Here is a 20,892-nt window from a genome sequence, read left to right as displayed (position 1 = left end):
ACGTACGTCTGACTTGACAACACAACCGCGCCAACCGAACTAAACCCGTCACCTCTCTTAATTAGCTCACCATCTTCAAACCATTAACCACATTAGAGCAGTTCCACCGGGAAAGCTAATACACTATGCTATTCACCCAGTAAACAGTAACTGTTCTTAATGAACAGTAATTGTCTTTTGCATCTTCACCGTTGCAATTCAATAGCCCTGGCAATAGGTAATAAAATATTTTTTTTTTTTTTATTCATAAAATAATACCAAGATAATTAAAAAAAGACAAAGCAAAAGCAGCTCTCTCTCTCCCTCTCTCTCTTTCTCTCTGTGTTGAAATGAACACCAAGCAAAAGCAGCTTTCCTCTTCTTCTTCACCTTCTTCACCCTCGCATTCACCCTCACTCTCATCAGCACCACCAGTCACCAAACCCTCCCCACCTCCTCCCTCACCCCCACCTCTGTACTCCCCCTCCCGCCCGCCGTCCTAGACGCACTTCTTCACTACGCCATTTTATCATCAAACACCTCGTCAGCACCCCACATGTCCCTGTCGGAACTTTGAGTTTTAACGAAAATGATAAAAATGTGTTGTAAGTGAATAGTATTATGATTGACTTTTTTAGAATAAAAATATGATTTTTCGTTAAAGTGAACAATAACAGGAGTTTTTCGTTAAAACTCCTTTATCATTTATTGCAGATTGTTTCTCCATATACCTTAATAAATTTTGTACACAAAAGTCTTCCAAGCTAATCACCTAGGCTTGCTAGGAAGAGGGTGGAACAGATGGACATTCTCCAGCCACAAAAATCAGCTTGTGAATAGTAATTGATGACTCGAGCTTAAACTTGGATACTTTTCTAATTTTTAGCTATAATTTTTTTCTGGAATTAAGAGTTGTGCAGTGCCTTTATCTCAATATTTCGACATAAGTTTGCAAATACAAATGGCTAATATTTCAAAGAAACTTTGAAATGAACAACCAATTGAAATCTTTCATGAATCATGCACATGCATTTGTATGACTAAATAAGCTATTTCAATGCATCTTTCATTTTAACTCAATTCCTAATATTCCTACAATTAACGTCATAGGTAACATTTAATAGATTAGCGTCAAGTATTTAAGGTGTAAAAAAAATACATGGGTCAAAATACTTATAATGGTAATTTGGTTGTTCATGTCCTAATGGTCAAGAAATAATTAACTCTAATTCCATTTCTAAAATAATCTTGAGTACGAGCTCTTATAAGATATAGGTTTTTTTTTTTAGCTACACCCTCTGAAACTCTATTTTGATCTCACTTTGCCCTCTATAACTCAAAAGTCACCACTTTGACTTGTGGACTCTCTTCTCCTTGAAACTTATAGTCGCCTTCTAAAATATATGTGGGACATAACACCTAATAAGACTATGCCACATGTACAGTAAATTTGTTTCCAAATCTCCATTATGCGTCAACATTCAACAATCAGAGAATATTAAGTTTAAAATAAATTGAAAAGATGAAAAAAAGAAAAGAAAAAGAATTGATTAGCCTAGCGCAACCGAATCAAACCACATAAGAAACCACATGTACAGTAAATTTGCCTCCAAATCTCCATTATGAGTCAACATTCAACAATCAGAGAATATTACAAGGAGCAAAGTGAGATTAAAATCGAATTCTAGGAGGCGTAGCTAAAAATAAACCTAAGATATATCGCTTAGTCCTATGACCATTTTGGAGAATAATGATGTCAGATCTTAAATTTGGGGGATTTTTTAGTTATTTCTAAGTTTGAGATTATTACACATACATATATTTCAATAACACACAAACTCAAAATTTCACAAAAGCCAAAATTTCAACATACATATGTATCACAATTAAATAAATTAAAACTTACTAAGAAAATAAATTAAGAGACAAAACACATACATTTCCTTTGAGAGAAAATTGTAGCAATGGTCCCTCAACTTTAACCTAATTGGAGTAATGGTTGCTCAACTAAAATTCATGACCATTGGTCCCTTAACTCTTCAAAATGTGCATCTATGGTCATTTTCATCAACTCTGTTAGAACTCTCATCAAAATGAGTCATGTGCCATACAAGTGAGGCTAAATCAATGGGCAAATATAAAAAATAAAATGAGAAAAATTGTAGCAATGGTCCCTCAACTTTAACCTAATTGTAGCAATTGTCCTTCCAACATGACTGATTTTGACGAAATTCTGACTGAGTTGATGAAAAGAGCCATAGTTTCACGTCTGATAAGTTGAGGGACCAATAGTCATGAATTTTTAGTTGAGGGACCATTGCTCCAATTGGGTTAAAGTTGAAGGATCATTGCTACAATTTTCTCCAATCCAATCACAAACCTACAACAAACAAAATTGATTAGTCACACAATTAAACAAAAAGAATATTTAACAAAGAAAAAAAACTAACCTTAAATGAATTGGGAGTGTGAGAGATGAGGGAGATATGGGTATGAGTGTGAGAGAAAAAGAATGAGAGAGAGAGAGAGAGATTTTTTTTGCAGAGGGGAGTACGCCGCACGGGGGAAGGAAGAAGAAAGAAAGAGGAATGATAAAGAAGAAGGCATAAACCTTTTTAATGAATAGGGTTTTGCCCGATGAACCATTTCGTCGGGCAAATATAAGCAAGACGTCAAGCAAAAGGTTTGGTTGTGGTATTTTTTGACAGGTCATTGTTGACCTTTGCCCGACTAATTATATCGTGGCCTTCAAAATATTTTTGTTGCACAAAACCTTCGGCAAAATTCTAAATGTTGACCAACTTTGCCTGGCCAACATATATTTTTGTTAAATAAACTAATTTGACCCCATAAACATGTTCGTTGGAAAATAAATTAGTCGCGCAAATAGTATTTTCTGGTAAAGTCTCTTCTTGAAAGTGCTTGAGATGTACAAAAATTTTTGGGTTTAGTAGAGGCATAGAAACAACTGATTTGTATTACCCAATGAAAAAGAACCACGATGTCCATGGTCTTCCCACCTTTGCACCTGATACGTGGAATTTGTTGGGACATTTTCTTTGTTGATGAGGATGATGAGATTGGACAAAAATTTGAAGATTTCATGGTCATCTGATTTAAAGTCCAAAACTCTTTCTCATAAACTAAAATGGACAAAACCCAATATAGGGGCCGGCAAACGGACCTTGGACCCGCGGGTCGGGATAGGTCCAAGCATGCGGTTCGGGATGAGTCTAAAAATTCTAAACACAAAATGGCCCGGGCAGAACGCGGGTCCAAAAATCTTCGACCGTTGCCACCAATCCGACATTGTCAATACTAGGGCTGGGCCGGGCTCGATTTTGAAAGGACCAGATAGAACCTGGGATTAAAAGAAACAGAGCGGATCGGGTCGGGTACAAGAAATTCTAATACAGGAATTGGACATAACCCGGCCCATTTCCCTTTTTTTTTTTTTTTTTTTTTTTTTTTTTTTTTTCTTTTCCTCTTCTTCTTTAGCTTTCTCGAATTCTGATTGTTCCAAGAGATGTTGGACTACCACGTTCTCCTACGGCGAGAGCGAGATCAATATTAGCGAATCCCCATCACTGACAAGGTCAACTTGAGCGCGATTTCCCACACTGAACCGCCGCCTTTACTCCGCAGCACCTTTGCACCTCAAGACTGCCACTGCCTAACCCGTGTGTGTCCAGATTCGACTGAGACCTTGACCAACCACCATCTCGCGCCTGTCTTGAATCTTTGCTGTTGCTTGCTGCAGGGTCCTGATGAACCTCCTCCCAGATCGTCATCACATAGTGCCTGTTTGAAGCCTGTATTCCACACTTGTTGCTCCCTTCCGCTGCATCTTTTCCGTTCAGCCCAGAACTTGCATCGACGAACACCGCGCCAAGTGGATTGTGGGATTTAATCAAAGGTGGAGATTAAATCTCCACATATTGGACGATAGATACGGTCCGGGCCGAGGGCCCGTTTTCTTAGCAATTTGGACCCACCCCGCCCCGTTTTAGATTTATACAAATTAGACCCGCCCCGTACCAGCCTCGACCCACTTGTACCCACTGGTCCAAGACCCGTTTGCCCACCCCTAGTCAATACCATCGTGCTGCATTTCCTCACTGAGCATCTCCACCCATCTACGGTCGAGATTGTCCCGTATTTCACTGATAGCTTCAGGAACCGGAGCCGAATCGATTATAGTACAGGGTACGACATCAATCTTCTTCTTCAATTCTGCATATTGGCTCTACGGTCTAGAATTAAAGAAGAAGATTGGTCCAGAGCACAAAGGCATAAAATTCTGTACAAGCTTGGATGGAAAGCCAAGGTTCCAAATACCCACTGGAAAAGCCAAGATTCCAAATACCCACCGGAGAAGAATCTTGGATGGAAAGCCAAGATTCCAAATACCCACCGGAGAAGAAGCTTGGAAGGAAAAGCCAGGCAAAGCACACCTTGTCCTTGATCAACATTGTCAAAGCTTAAAACAGAATACACAAAAACATCCATAGCCGAATCGATTATGGTACAGGGCACATGCTTAAAATTCTGCAAATTGGCTCTACTGTCTGGCAAGAATCGGGTGTTTAAAGAAGATACGAAAAAACCAAGACTCGCCCCGTTTCATTTACAAACGGTCCGGTCCGGTCCCTCTAACTTTGTGCCCAGCCTGGCGCGTGCCCACCCTTAACCAAATAAATTGCTACCACTCAAATGAGCAAATAAGCAGAAAATATAGGGCCGTTTACACAGGTAGGGAGGGGCAGCAGCCATGGCATGCAGTGGGAGTGAGGGTGGAGCTTTGCCGTGGAAGGAAGTGCTTGCTAGGCACTGTTTGTAGGGTCCGTCAAAGGAGAAATTTTTCAGCACAATGTCATTACATATATAATTAGGAAGAAGTTTAATTATTCAAATGTTCAATTACTTGTATCATATCATTTAAAATCTAGATGATAGCTTAATAAAAAATAAAGCATGGGTACCATTTAATTTGAAAACTGACATCCACCAATAAAGATTTTTTTGAAACGGTATGCACCGATAACGATGGACAACGATTAAGCTGTAAAGTCACTCCAACCATTGCAGTCTTTGACCCTTTGCAGAAGTGTGGCATGAATTTGGATCCTCTCCTGAGCTAATGAAGATGATCTTCCTGACCCATCATCGTGAACCGTTGGATTTTTATCCAACGGCTACAAACAGGAAAATTCCTTTAAAGTTATAATAATTATAACCTTTGGATAAAAATCCAACGGTCCATGATGATGGATCAGGAGGATCCTCTCCTTTAGTTCAGGAGAGGATCCAAATCCGTGTGGCATTGCATTGGATTCCTGCTTTATTAATTATCTCATATTTGATTCCTTGTTTACTCTTTACTCTTAGAGAGATTTTTTAGTGTGATTGCCCACGAGATATTACATTACGTGTTACTGTATAAATAGTGGGATATGTGTGTTAAAAATTTAATAACTAAAAAAATAAAATTTCCCACCACTTACATAAGATCATATGATGTACCACCTGCGTTCCAGAATGAAAATTTTCTCACTCTTCAGCCTTTCAAATCTCATCCTTTGTTCCTTTTCATTTAAATTCCCATCATCCGCTCAAAGATCAGCAAGTTCATTTCTGATTATACTTGTATTAGGCCAAAAGCTCCCCTTGTCTACGAACGAAATATCAAAAAATGGATCCCTCCCATTCAACTGATCAGACCGAGAGTGCTAGTAGTACTGATCACTTAGCAACAGTTTTGATAGGTGGCATGGAACTTGATGTATTTCATGCTGCAAAACAAGGCAACCTTGAGGCCCTCCGGGATCATGCAGAACATCTTGACCTAAAACTGACTGCAACAAATAACACTGTCCTTCATATTTATATAGCGTCCAGCCCAACATCTGCACAAGAAGAAGTGGAGTCAACCGGGATTGTGGAGGATATCCTTCAAATGTGTCCCGCACTACTATTGCTACACAATAAGAGTGGTGAGACTGCCTTACACATTGCGGCGAGACGCGGGCTAGCAGGTATAGTTGGAGTTCTTATCGACCAGGCTGCAAAAGTTCGTCACCCTGGCGACCTTGAGCAAGGTCGAGTCTTAACAGAAGAAGAAGCCTCCTTGCAGAAGCAGATGCTCATTAGGAAAACCAACAACAACAAGAATACAGCGTTGCACGAAGCAGTGCGTTTTTGTCAACCTTCGGTGGTGGAGATATTGACCAAAGAAGACCCCGAGTTTTCCTACGCTGCTAATGATCTAGGCGAAACTCCCCTTTATTTAGCTGTTGAGAGGGGATATCTTCCTTTGGTTTCTAAAATGCTCAGCAATTGCAATGTTCCAACGTACATTGGCCCAAACGGTAGAACGGCGTTGCACGCTGCGGTGATTCGCAAGGATGAAGGTACATGTGCAAACAAAACTATTTGTTTCCTTTTCCTCCTATTTCCATGACATAAACCCACCACATATTTTTAAGGAAAACTTTGGTTCCGGTATCAAGTTGATCAAGTTTTTCCCTTGAAACTCATATTCTATAAACTTTTCGTCCTAAAAATGCCCCTCATTATTTTAAAACAAATTTGGTGGAATTTATCACAAATCTGGTAGTTTTCATTAATGGTGTTTAAATTTTCTAATTGATTGGTATGTATAATCTCACCCCGTGGGATGATAGTCTAGTTTTTTCCACTTTTCTTTTATCAAAATTTCAAATTTTATAATTAATTTTTTATAGACAATGCTACATGTTGCTACTCTTTTTACATGTTCTTGCTCTTGACATATGTTTGTGTTTGAAAATTAATTTACTTGTATTTTCTTGCTCGTTAGGTGCATTAATATGTAGGTAAATTAATTGAAAAAAAAAATTGAATTGAAGGGCACATCCTAAGGGGGTTAAGGGGACACGAACGTACAAGGGCGAGCAACAAGGAACTGAAAAAAAAAATGAATTGAAGGGCACATCCTACATACATATACGTGTTTTTAATTTTATCTATATTTGTTTTTGTTTTATGTTTATGCGTAAGGAATGATGGAGGAACTAATAAGAGCCGATAGGACTTTGAGCAAAGCAGCAGACGAACAAGGATGTACTCCGCTACACCTTGCTGCACGTTTTGGTCCCCTTTCAATTGTTAAGCAACTGCTTGCAAATGATAGATCTATTGCTTACATTGCTGACAAGGATGGCGCTACAGCTCTTCACTTTGCGGCTTCCGAAGGCAATCTAGATGTAATGAGAGTGCTTATTTCTTATTGCCCTGATTGTTGCGAACTGGTCGACAACAAATTTCAGAATGCTCTTCACTATGCCACAAGGAACGGTGGATACCAAATAGTAGGATACGTTTTAGCAGATGCATGGCTTAGCAACATCCTGTTAAATGCCACGGATATTGACGGGAACACACCCCTTGCTCATTCTCCCTACAGCATGCTGTTTACTGAGTGTGTGTATGATGCTAAAGTTGATATAATGGCTTTCAACAAGGAAAATTTAAACGTTTTAGACATCATTCTAGCTAACGAGGACAAGATATCATTACTGCAGGTACGTATCACCTTCTGATTAAATTGCTTGTCTGTGTCAACTGTGGGTAATATTTTTCTTAGACTAGTGTCACTTATTCGTACAATTATGAACAATGAGGGTATCCTTTGATTTGTTTGCGAAGATAATAATATTATACTCGTTTGACTTTGCAGAAAGATTTGAAAAAACCAATGCAACGGAGGGGTATTAAACCAAGTCTTAGAATTAAAAACCCAAAAGGCAATAACGACAATAAGGTGGAGGAAAATCAAATAAGCAAGGACATTGGAAAAGGTTTACAGAAAGCAAAGGAAACTCATCTGGTAGTGGCTACATTGATAGCAACTGTAACCTTCGCAGCAGGTTTTACCATGCCCGGTGGATACCAAAGTGAAAAAGGACCGAACCAGGGTTCCGTCTTTCTGTCAAGAAACGCAGCGTTCAAAGCATTTGTTATAACTGATACAATAGCCATGGCCATGTCTAGTTGTTCTGTCCTAGTGCTCCTTTATTCCTCAATTCACACAAAGGAAAATTTCAAGAACCAGATATTTGGGACGTTTCACTTGGCAGTGTCTTTGACAATGTGGGCTTTGGTTGCAATGGTTGTTTCATTCATTACCGGCATATATGCGGTCTTGGGTGGTCATTCTCCAGGACTTGCCGTTGCAGCTTGTGTGCTTGGCTGCATTTTCTTCTTTGTCTTTGCAAATTCTCTTCTTTCTGCTGAAAGAAAATTACTAAAGGCGCCACATTTCCTGGACGACATGGTTCGCGACTTTTGGGTGCTGATACTTTGCTCGTTATTTGCTATTAGCGTTAAAGTGTCGGAGATGGTAGCTTCATCACTAATAGCATCAATTCTGTCTCCAGTTGTGCAATTAATAAGCGTGGGGCTTTTCTGCAAAAGACCTCAATGCAATTAAAAGTGCAACTATTTAATAAAAATTGGGATTTGTTTTGTAAGGCTGCCGAGGAGAGACTTTTTTCTTTATTCAACAGTTAGTTCATTAGTGGGTTTCTTGATGGAGAATTAAACCAAATTTCAGCTGTTGAATAGAGTCATGAATAAAGATTAATAATGATAGAAAAGTTTGTACGAATATGAGCATGATAGTAAGTTGATTTCACATTTATTATGATTCAAAATGGCATAGAAAGACTTATGCATGGTAGGAGGATTACATGAATTGCTAAGGAAATAGGATTGAAACTGCAGTGCGGTCCTATCGTGTCAATTAGCATTCGACAAGAATTTCGTTTCCTAAATGGATTCTGATAAGTCATTCATTGTGTTAGAATGACAGTTAATAGAATTTCTATTAACTGATACTCAATCTTTTGAATGTTGAGTTTGGCCTAGACGAGTGGAAGCATTCAATTTTGGATTTTATCTGCAGTATATGAAAGTTGTGCAGATAACATAGCTCATATTTAAGTAGGAGAATGTTAGAATATGAGTATGAGAATGTATGTTATAGCTGACTATTTGGATTCAAATTTGTATGGAAAAGTCTTATAAGAAAGAGGTTTTTGAATTATTCTGGACGATGTAGGATTGAAGCACAGTTTCCATCCTAGTTTATGCGCTCACTGTTAGATAATGATTTCTTGACAACATTCCACTTGGAATATAATAGGAGAAACGAGTGAATTAAACGTGTATATATAGTAGACCTTTGTGCTTGCAAAACATACGCTCTATAGTGAATCAAAGACCTACGGTTGATTTAAGCATTGAAAGCTTTGTCGGAGAGGAGAAGGTTTGCTATAGAAGATTGGTGGCTTCATCATCTTCGATCTTTGTTGGGAAAGATGCATTATTTTGAGGTCTTCCATAACTTCTTTTCGACTGCTTTTTACATGTGATTAGTTTGGTTCTTGTGTTTATCAAATTGTAGTTTTGATACTTGTATGAATTGTGGTTCATGAGCTTAAATAGTTAACTTATTTGATTCATTATTAATTTACCTACAAAATATATATTATTTGCTAATCATAAATTTACATATAGGGTAAATTAATTACATATAATATTTTTTAACATATATGTTAGTAATGTGAATATATATATTTCAACGTATAGTATATATATATATAACTTATAGTAGTACTATATACTTTTGAACGTGTGTATATGTGTGTGTGTGTGGATATATATATATATGTTAGGGGTAATAGTATATGCGATAATTATTTGTTCATTATAATTGAGGTGAGTAATAATGTTTATTGATTTGATTTGAATATTGTGGCACAAGTTGTAAATATTTTGTAATAATAGGTCAATTACTTTTCTACTTGGCAGTCATTTTCAAATTTGGGTTTGTTGACCCTAAAAATTACAAAACTTACGTGGCGCGCATGCCGAGTAACTAATGAGCTAACTACATCCTTCGGTTGATGCGGGGCATGCCAACTCGTCGGCCGAGCTCGGTCAAGGAGTAAAATTTGTTGATGTTGCGTTGAGCGCGCTGCTGACTTCTTGATCTTGCGATTGTGGCCGAGGAAGAAACAAGTCTCGACCTTCAGGTTCTCGAGCCTGAAGACAAGGCTGCTAGTTCTGCGAAGTTCACGAATCGTCGGCGCCGGATTTGGTCACAGTGATTATATTCGTAAGAGTATAAGTACGTCGAATCGACACCAGCCTATATGGACACAAGTACTCAAAGGAGATGTATGTCTTAATGGTAAATGTGGTTCGACCGTCAGAATGCCAAACTCTGAAACTCACTTGTGAGTATCCAATCATAAAATCACTCGGCGTTCAATATGCCGAATGTCGTAACTCCTAACACCTTACTTCGCCGAGAAGGCTAATAAGATAACCTCTACCAATAAAGATTCGGAAACCCTTCTCGATCGAGATTTGGATAGGTAACCAGTCGGCCTCGACTCAGTGCTATTTATCCAAACTAAAGGTGCTCCTTGGTCGGCTGATTTTACGACGACAGTGCTGTTTATCCAAACTGAAGATGTTCGTCGGTTGCCTTCACAGTGTTGTTTATCCAAACTGAAGATGTGTCAGCGGAAAAAGAAAATAATAAATCTCAAGATGTTTAAGAGGTTTGGGCAGGGCGGTTGTGTGTTAAATTGGAGAGGCCTTGAATGATGCACTTTGCTATTTATTTATAGCAACAAATCCTCCTTAAGATCGAGTTGAAACCATAGTCGGACTAGGACTTCTTATTCTGATCCAACCTTATCTTGACCAATGCTACTCCTATTAGGACTTTAAACTCTCCCTCTTTTTAGGCCGTATTCATTTCCGGCCAAGAATCCTCATTGTATTAGGACCCCTTATCGTATTAGGACTTCGACCCATCCGCTCTTATCCAAATCACTTCGTCTTGCAATAGGACTCGACCACCCTAACTGAGCGGCTTAAGACCACCAGATAGCCCATAGTACATTTAAAAAAGCTTTGGGCCGAACACAAACCTACGTTCAGCCCAATAATATTATTTTGGGCCCAAACATTGCCCTCTCGCTTCTGAAGTCTTCGGCCTAGAATTCCCTAGCCAACTTTCGACCTTGAAGAAGTGAAATTAAACCCTACAAGATAACTACAAGATAATGAAAAGTCTCAAACATCCTATCCATCAAGCGCATTTATGAAGCACGATCGCATGACCTGAATTCCCCTGCACGTCTTGCCGCGTGTCAATCCTCTGGCTAACCTAGCAGCCCTTAATCATGACACTCGACAACATGTGCCAACCGAAACGTCTCTTCCGTATTAATGCATTAAATCTGCCGCAACACGCAATCGTGTGTCCTCAAACCACGAAAACGTCGATCTTATCCCCTAGATTCCCTAGATATCCATAATGATTAGTGATTTCCCGGTCGATCTCGCCCTAAAATTTAAAAATCAAATGCTTTCTGAAAATCAAACGTTTAACCTTCTTCTCGAAATGCCTATAAATACCTGAATCTCTTCCATTTGTATTTTACGCTTCCAAAAACCTTGAAAATCCTCTCGCCATCTCGTCTGCAAAATTCCAGAAAACCCAAAAATTCTTATCCCAGAAATCCTTCCAAATTCTCCACAATGGCTTCCAACACTTTGATTTCCAAGCTCTCCGACGAATGTGCCAAGTGCCGGGACTTTATTGACTGGAGCGCCATCAAAAACCTGCAATTTGAAGGTGACTTAAGCGTTTCCCATCAGATCTTGGGACCACTCTTTGAAGACAACGTCCAAGCATCCATTACCAACCTCATCAAAGATCACTGCCTAGAACCTTTGCTTCAAGGTTTTGATTGGTCGAAGTAGGAATCAACTAAACTCTAAGGAGCTTGGCCTTCAACCACCGCGGCCTGGGTAGCATGGGTCGAAATGATGAAGAAGTTCTTCAATAAAGAATGGAGGGTTCTCGGTATTTATGACGCCATCAGGCTCTCGACCATCAAGATCATCATAGACAAAGAGTTTCTTATGGCAGCTCTAAGCTTTTGGTGCTCGGCCACCAATACTATGGTCTTTCCGCTCGGCCCCATTAGTCTCACCATTCTGCCCCCATTAGTCCCACCATTCTGGATATCTCAGCTATTCTCGGGACCTCCCATTCGGGCCTCCCGATTGACGTCTCCTTCTCTGGATGTCCATCCAACCTCCACCTCAAGATGCTCTTCGATGAACGTGCAGTCAAGTCATTGAGGAAGAAAAATCAAGAGCCCATAAAAGAAGAAGTTCAGAAATTGCACAAGAACTTCTTCAACTACAACACCTTTATTCAACATTTCACTGGCTGAGGTGAAGAAAACCTCAGGAAGGGGGAACACGAAGCCTTCCTCTTCTATTGGTACAACAAATGAATTTGTTGTACCAAATCAAATAAATGTTTGGTCGAGAACATGCCGGTCGCTTAAGCATTAGCTAGTGGTTATGTCCTGGCTCACAGCTCGGCTGTCCTTACCCAACTTACTCGTTATCTGGCCGAGGCGACGATCAACAAGCTTGACCCACACCAGATCGGCCCACTTTGGGTTCTTCAACTCTGGCTGCAAGTCTATTTCACCACTCTCATGCCAGAAATCCCCAACTTCATACCCACTGAAGCATTGGGTCTTCAATTAGGCTCTAGACCAGCTCTTTCTCATTCGGCTGAAGAAGTCTTTAAATACTTTTTCAGCTTAGAAAACCTTTCTGATGATGAGTTTTTGATCTGCCGTTATCAAGATAACCCCCTTCTATCAAGCTCCCATCCTCGGCATGGGATGAAGTCGAAGACGCTGACCTCCGAAAGAGCTGGGGGTCGTTTATTCTAACTCGCGACCTCCCTTTAGGCTGTGATGCCAAGCGTGCAAGCTAGGAAATCTACCAACCCCACTTCACCACGCGGCAACTTGGTTACCTTCAGGGCTGCTCACTGCCTCTACTAACCTCCCGTTCTTGCTTGAGCTAAGGACGCCTTTCTAGTTCTTCGGAAAAAGAATGCAGGAAGGCTGAACAAGAATTTCAAGAAAGGTGCAAGAAATTCCGCCTCCAGTCGAACGTCCTTGAGACTCTCAATACTGCCACCTTCGTTAACTGGTGGGCCACATATACTCAAGACTTTTGTGACGCGCCAGTCGAAAATGTTATGAAGAAAATATTCAGCGACCGCCCGAAGAAGACTTCCGCCTCTACACCTAAAGAAACGGCTCAAGGTATTTGTCTGTCTACAACTCTACCTTCATTCTTCAAATACTTAACTCAACTTTGTTGACTTGCTTCGGTTTTCTTAGGTGGTCAAGCGCTGAAAAAAGACAGATATGATTGTCGCGGCCACGGCTAAGAAGAAGTCGGTCCCTTCTTCCGAGAAGGCCAAAGCCGCCGCGCAAGCCTTGCTGAGCAAATGGCCTCGCCAGGAAACCGAGACGGCAGGTGAAGCTCCTCGACCCCCAAAACGCATTAAGAAATTGGTGAAGAAGGGAGAACGGGAGATTCACGTTATCTCCAACAGACTACGGGAACGACCGATCTTAGTGTCTCTCCTCCCACTCCGGTCGTCCAGGCCTCGATGGAAAAATGGTAGAACGGCGTTGCACGCTGCAGTGATTCGCAAGGATAAAGGTATATGTGCATACAAAACTAAATTTGTTTCCTTGCTCTTTAGGTGCAATAATATGTAGGTAAATTAATTGAAAAAAAAAATGAATTGAAGGGCACATCCAACGTACATATACATGTTTATAATTTTATCTATATTCGTTTTTGTTTTATGGTTATGCATAAGTAATAACGGAGGAACTACTAAGAGCCGATAGGACTCTGAGCAAAGCAGCAGACGAACTAGGATGTACCCGCTACACCTTGCGGCACGTTGTGGTTCCGTTTCAATTGTTAAACAACTGCTTGAAATTGATAGATCTACTGCTTACATGCTGACAAAGATGGCGCGACAGCTCTTCACTTTGCAGCGTCCGAAGGCAATCGAGATGTAATGAAAGAGCTTATTTCTCAATGCCCTGATTGTTGCGAACTGGTCGACAAGAAATTTCAGAATGCTCTTTACTACGCCATACGGAACAAACAAAACCAAATAGTAGAATATGTTTTTGCGGATGCATGGCTTAGAAACATCCTGTTCAATGGCATGGATGTTGATGGGAACACACCCATCCATCACCTAGCTACTCATTCTCCCAAAAGCATAGAATTACTAGCTGCTCATAAAGTTGATTGGATGGCATTCAACAAGCAAAACTTAAACGCTTTTGACATACTTCTAACTCACGATGATGATATAAGCACATTATTAGCGCGGGTACGTATCACCTTGTGATCATTAAATTGCTTGAATTTGTTTGCCAAGATAATAATAATATTATAGTCCTTCTCTGGCTTTGCAGGAATTGTATGTAAAAGTACTTCAAGTGACGGGTGTTAGACCAAGTCATGGAATTGAAAATCCAAAAGATAGTAGTGGCAATAAGGTGGAGGAATCTCAAAGAAGCAAGGACATGGAAGAAAGTTTACAGAAAGCAAAAGATACTCATCTGGTAGTGGCTACATTGATAGCAACTGTAACCTTTGCCGCAGGTTTTACCATGTCCGGCGGATACCAAAGCGAAAAAGGACCGGACCAGGGTTACCCCCTTCTGTCAAGAAACACAGCGTTCAAAGCATTTGTTCTAACTGATACACTAGCCATGGCCATGTCAAGTTGTTCTGTCCTAGTGCTCCTTTACTCCTCAATTCACACAAAGAGGAATTACAAGGGGACGTTTCAATTGGCAGTGTCTACGACAATTTGGGCTTTGGTTGCAATGGTTTTTGCATTCATTACCGGCACGTATGCAGCACTGGGTGTTCATTCTTCAGGGATTGCCATTGCAGGTTGTGTGCTTGGCTGCATTTTCTTCTCCGTCGTTGCAAATTCTCTTCTTTCTATTGAAAGAAAAATACTTGATGCTCCACACTTCCTGGACGACATGGTTGGCGACTTTAAGGTGCTGACAAGATACTCGTGTAATGTTATAATTGGCTCAATAATAGGTTTCATCAAGAAGCAGAATAAGAGTCAGTAAAAAGAATTAATAATTATAGAAAAGCTTGTAAGAAAATGGCGTGGGGCTCAAGTAATTAAGAGTGCTCAGGTAAATTGTACTAGAGAATAAATAATATTTGCAGCACCTTTCTTCCCGTTTGTTGGGAGTTTTGTTCGCCTTGAAGTCTTGTGCTTCAAGTATCATATTTCTTGATTTTCTCTAGGATCCACTATAATTCCACCACGGGCATGGTAGTCCGAAGATCGCATAGGCATTTGATTACAAAACACAAAAGGCATCACAGTAATTTGCTGGATTTTCCCTATGTTAAATAAAATCAAATAATAAATAAATTCAAAGAATCAGATTTATAAGAGGTTAGATTTATATCGCTTACTAATCAAAGACCATCCATTTTCTTTCTGACTCAATATAAGTAATATGCAAACATCAGCAGTGTACAAGCGAAAGTAACGTTGTACCCGGTATTGTTTAGATCATTTAGGTGCTTAACAATCAAAAGTAGTCCCAACTTTATTTACCGTAACATTTTCGTTTACAAATCCTCCAGCCCTCCATGGTATAACATTCCCTGCACAGCAACAAGATATTCTAATCAGAACTTCTATCAATTTATAGATTTTACTGTCTCAATACTCAATTTAAATATAGACAAACAGAAAGAAGAGGGGACTCAGCAAGTATATATATTCGGAACAAGAATGCATTACCAAAGGGTTGCACAAGTTGTTGCGATACGGAGGCAACAGGAACCCTCCAAAACCGGCAAACCAGCACAATAAATGTTAAGACATAAATGGACTACCAAATATATCATTAAGAACCCTTGTTCAGAAACACCGAGAACTACCTTTAAGACGAACAAAATTCTCAGGTACAAGTCATATGAAAGTTTTATCTCCTTGCCATGTAACTCTTGATCTGGCAGGCAGGTAATACTGTTAGAATCTTTCGTCTTGTGGGTCAGGACTCAGGCTTACCTAAGTACCAGTACGTACAACCAACTCATACAACTAAACAAGATTCTTATAATTGAAAAGAAATTAAACTAATGGTCGAAAACAAAATGGTTATTGTAAATACATGGAAATACTATGGCATTGAACAACTGCATAAACTTTATTAGCCATTCAACCCTTCGCTTAAAAACATCGTAGCTGTAAAGTGTACATGTTACTATACAAACACAACTTTGATCTCAAGCATATTGCATATAGTTACCCTCTGTGACGATATATAGATATATACATGTGCCTCAAGAATGCAGGCATGTAATTGTATATGAGATCAGAATAAAAACATAATTGAAAGGATGGAATTGCAAACTAGTACAATTTGCAAGTTCTTTCTCCTTAGCAGCTGCAATCCTCCGAAGTTTCGCAGCTTGCTTAAATTTCGACTTCCTGGATTCAAACAAAACGAAGATCATACAACTGCTAAGAATCCAAACTATCACCTGCTACTGTAAAGCTAAAACAATGGGTAGCTGCAACTTGCAAGCATCAAAACAATGCTGCCTTAGACTCACCTCCAACTGCGGTTTCAAGGGCGACGTCCGCCTTCGAGCAGTTGGTGGCTAGTGGTAGGAGTTGGACGCGCTCTAAAATCACCACTCCTCAGTCCTCCCTGAGCCCTCCACCAAAATAACGGATTCAAATTTCTTGTGGATTGTAATTTTGTTTTGAATTTCGCCATCGGAAACTGCTTGATGCTAAAAACTGAGGCTACATTGAGGTAAATACAATCATGGAAATTGATTCGCTTCTAAATTAAATAGAGTTCAAGAAAATTTTGTTGCATATTTCTGATGTTTTTCACTGACTTACAGCTCCATCAGTTTGAGACTCTCTCCAAATCGAGCTTATTGAAAAGTTCATTTTCAACTAATCACTTTGAAATTAGACATAGTCCTTTACTTCACAGTTTTTTATTCGTTTGAGGATTCCATGTCCAAAATCAAAATTTTATTTCGATCTATTGGTAGCGTGTATGGATAGTTTTGCTTTGGTTGATCATAAGTCATGCGCTTTTAGCTTGAAAATTCATCCAGTACAGCCAGACAACGGCTTTTCAGGTAATGTACAGCATACCCACTGCCAAGGGTGCTGCAGAAACCCTTAAATTCAACATGGCTCCGATCCTTCCATGTTTGAAGGAATGCAATCATGTGACTTCGCAAGAACCGTTCAATCAACTCAATCGTTCCGTTTAATGACAACATAAACTCCTGCAGAGTAAGTTAGATCCTAGCTTAGTTGTGACGGTAGAACACTGTCGCAGTTTTGGTACGCAGACCACTTGTTCATTATTGTGTATGCATTGCTCATTTTTTATTTATGGCCTTGATGGTTTTTCAATGCTCATCAGAAAAGTGAATAACTTGGGGTTTTTTTTATTTGAGAAGGAAATCTAGAACATTGAAGGAGACCGTTGTAAGCAGGAACCAGGAGGACCATCGAACGGTTTAAAACTGTTTAATTTGATGTATTTTCACGCTATTGTTGTATCAATTCATTGCTGACGCCTATGCCAAGCATCAAATTCATTCCCCCAGTGTTGGAAAAGAGAGATTTTCAGCGTATCAGAATCACAGCCCAATACACCAAGTGCAACAATACAATTGATTGAAAACTTAAAAAAAAATAAAAAAAATCAACCAATTATATTATGATGTTTAGTGTACTGGGCCCGTATTTCCACCTATTGAAAAGGTTCTAGGCCATACCAGTGGCGTAACTAGGATTTTTAAATAATGGAGTCATGATTTTGACAAATAAAACTGCACTGGACCATTTCGTTGAGCACCTAGTAAAAACGTAAAGACATAAGCTTTATTGGTTCTAAGTTCCATTCAAGGTTTTGATATAAAGGCCCCCAACCAGTGTTGTAGCCAAGATTTTCAAATAATGGAGTCATGATTTCAACAAAAAAAAAAAACTGCAGTGTACTATTTCATTGAGCACCATGTAAAAATACGTCAATTCTTGCCAACATCTGCTTAAGGCTTATGCCAACATATGTCAACAATTACTATGATACGTAGAGGCTTGTCAAGGGTGACTACAAGAAACTGTAGAGTAATGTTGAAGACTACAAGGGCTTGTCAACTGACGCATTTCATTCGAGCATTTCATGCGCAAACAGAGTCAGACACAATAAGAGAGAAAAGGAAGACAAGATAGAAAAAAATAGAGGAACAAGTAGGAGAATGCGGTTGTAATTTAGTTTGTCATAGCTGTTTACAAGGTCAAATAAAATACACATGCAAATATATATCAGGTTTTAAAGTTGTTGGGGTCATGAACAACCAATGACCCCATGCTGGCTCCGCCACTGGGCCAGACACTCTTATATTTCTCTCTCAATACGAGTAATGATATTTATACCATGTTTTGTACCATATTTCTATACCACCTTAGGTGACATCTGACGTGGACAGTTACATCATTTGAAAAAATTGCAAAACCCAAGGAAATGAAGGAGAAAAACTTCTCGTATACCACAATTATCATTTAATTAACTATTTTTTCTTAATTATTAATTTATTAAATAATAAACTAAATTTAAAAATCTGATTAATTCAAATGATGTAGATGTCCACATCAGATATCACCTAAGATGGTACAAAAATATGGTACAAAAACATAATATAAATAACATTACACCTCTCAATACTCTCTAGCGCATAAATACGACGAAGTCAGAGGTTGGCTTCCTCTCGGAAAGATCCTGACCTTATTTGTTTTACATGATTTGTTCGGGGTAGACTTTTCTCGCACCACATGGGAGGAGACTCGTCTACTTCTTCCTCTCTTATATGGCTGCTGCATATGCTTCTACACGGCTGTGTGGTGGTAACTGGTATTGATAGTTTTAGGAATGGTTTGGGGTTGAGGTGATTTAAAAAAAAGTTGGGATGAAAAAAAGCTGGGAGAGTTTTTGGTGTTTGGTAAACTTCCAGCTTTGGCTTTTTTTCACAGTTTTGGGTGAAAAAAAGCCAAAAAACAGAAGCAGCAAAAGGCAGCTTTGAAAAACTGGCTTTTCAGCTTCTGCGCAAACCTCAAAACACGGATGAACAGTAACCTTTAATGAAAGTTTCTAGCAATCCTACCCTTAAATCCAAATTATTGATTCGAACAGAACGACATAAACATAAATCACCACAAAATCTCATCTCTGAAATCCAAAAAAGTCATGAACATCACAAAAAGTACAAATTTTCAACCTGAAAAACTACCTACTCAGAAGCATTTCATCTCAAATTTTCCACCTATCAGTTAGATGAACCCAAGAGCCATGCAAACACAGCAAGCACAAAAATCCCAGAAAAAAAAATAATACCCACAAACAGATGCACTGCAATCGCATCTAAACATCAAAAGAAAAAGGAAATTTACGGGCATACTAAAATGGCAATATACAAGAACGTGTGGAACTTTATCGAACAAACACGTACCCTCCCTTCATCTCTATCATCCCTTTTTGCTCCTCCCAGCTTCATCTCTACCAAAGATCTTTGAAGATTTGTGTCGCCCCTAGCTTTATCGTCGAGCTTGTTGTCGAAAGGCATCGCTTCTCCTCTACTCAGATCCTCGGCTTCTTCGACTCCCAATCTCGCTCTTCACTCGACCATCGCCTTCATCCGCTGCGACATCGTAGACAAACTCCATGATGCTAGCCAAAACCCAGAAGACAAAAAATACCGATCTGCCGAAACCCATATGAAATTCAGCTTGTGAAAAATCCAAAAAACAAAAAACCCATATGACAAATCTAGAAGTTTTTTTTAGAATGAATGAGAAAAAATGGAATTTGATGATGAGGGAGTAAGTGGCGAAAAGAATGGAATTTGGTGATGAGAGAAAAAGTGAAGAGGGAGAGATAGAGAGGTAGTTGGACGGGAAGGATAAAAAAATGAAGATGATTCTAGAGAGTGTTCTAGAAAAGTAAAAGAAAAGAGAAAAGGTGAAAAATCTAAAGGATAGAATTAAGCTTGGTTACGGGGAACAGAGAAAAAGAAATATGATAAATAAGTTTGGTTTTGGTTATTTCACACAATTACAGCTGTTTTACATAAAAGTTTACCAAACGCTATTATACTGTTTTTTTTTTTTCAAAAGCACTTTTACAAAAAAGTTTACCAAACACTCTGCTGCTTTATTTCACAGCTGCTTATTCTCACAGCACAGCTGAAGCAGTTTTTTTTCAAAGCACAGCAATACCAAACCAACCCTTAGTCTCCCACTTGCGACTTCTTTTATTCACCTTTCGTGGTGAGTTGGTGATCCTTACTTCACACACTTGACAGAGTCATCAACCAGCTGTTTGGTGGACTGCTTGAGATTGAACTTTAGAATTGGATTGGATTGGTAGGAATGAGTTACATAACTCATGTATGTAGTTGGGATACATAACCCATAATATTTTCTCTTATTTTGAATTTGTAGCCAATTTAGTCGATATTACAATTTTTCTCACCAAACATTGGCTCGGCTATAAGTCAAATCTCTATTAATTAATAAAACTCTCTTTGTCAATTAAAAGATGGTGAAAATACTATTTAGTCTTCTATCACACAAACAAATGGTGGCTAATAATGTAATTTCATAAGTCCAAATTTTATTGTTTTTTATTGAAACCTCACCTACAGATAATGATGTTAAAATACCTCCAATATTAAAATAAAAAACCCAAAAACAAAAACCTCCAACTCCCCCCCCCCCCACGTTCTCTCTCTCCCTCTCTCATTCTCATTTTCTAAAAAAATATGTTCATACACACAAAATGTGTAGGCAAATGCTAGTTTAATTAGAAATAACATATATTATCCTGCCCACCAAACGGGCCGTGAATTAAGAAATGCCATCTT

At 39.1% G+C, this 20,892-nt stretch overlaps 1 protein-coding gene and 1 pseudogene across 1 annotated transcript; both read left to right on the top strand.

Annotated features, from left to right (window-relative positions):
• Positions 1–5,671: 5,671 nt before the first annotated feature.
• LOC137728827 (ankyrin repeat-containing protein At5g02620-like) lies at positions 5,672–8,549 on the top strand. The gene is made up of 3 exons (XM_068467603.1): positions 5,672–6,389; positions 7,018–7,541; positions 7,697–8,549. The coding sequence occupies exons 1-3, from the start codon at positions 5,672–5,674 to the stop codon at positions 8,447–8,449; spliced, it is 1,995 nt and encodes a 664-aa protein (XP_068323704.1). The 3' UTR covers positions 8,450–8,549.
• Positions 8,550–13,283: 4,734 nt separating this feature from the next.
• On the top strand, positions 13,284–15,104 carry LOC137709609 (protein ACCELERATED CELL DEATH 6-like; annotated as a pseudogene).
• Positions 15,105–20,892: the final 5,788 nt, after the last annotated feature.

The sequence above is a fragment of the Pyrus communis genome, chromosome 1, assembly GCF_963583255.1.
Source record: "Pyrus communis chromosome 1, drPyrComm1.1, whole genome shotgun sequence".
Lineage (NCBI taxonomy): Eukaryota > Viridiplantae > Streptophyta > Magnoliopsida > Rosales > Rosaceae > Pyrus > Pyrus communis.
Note: the sequence above shows the minus strand (reverse complement) of the source record. Positions and strands in the feature narration are given on the sequence as shown.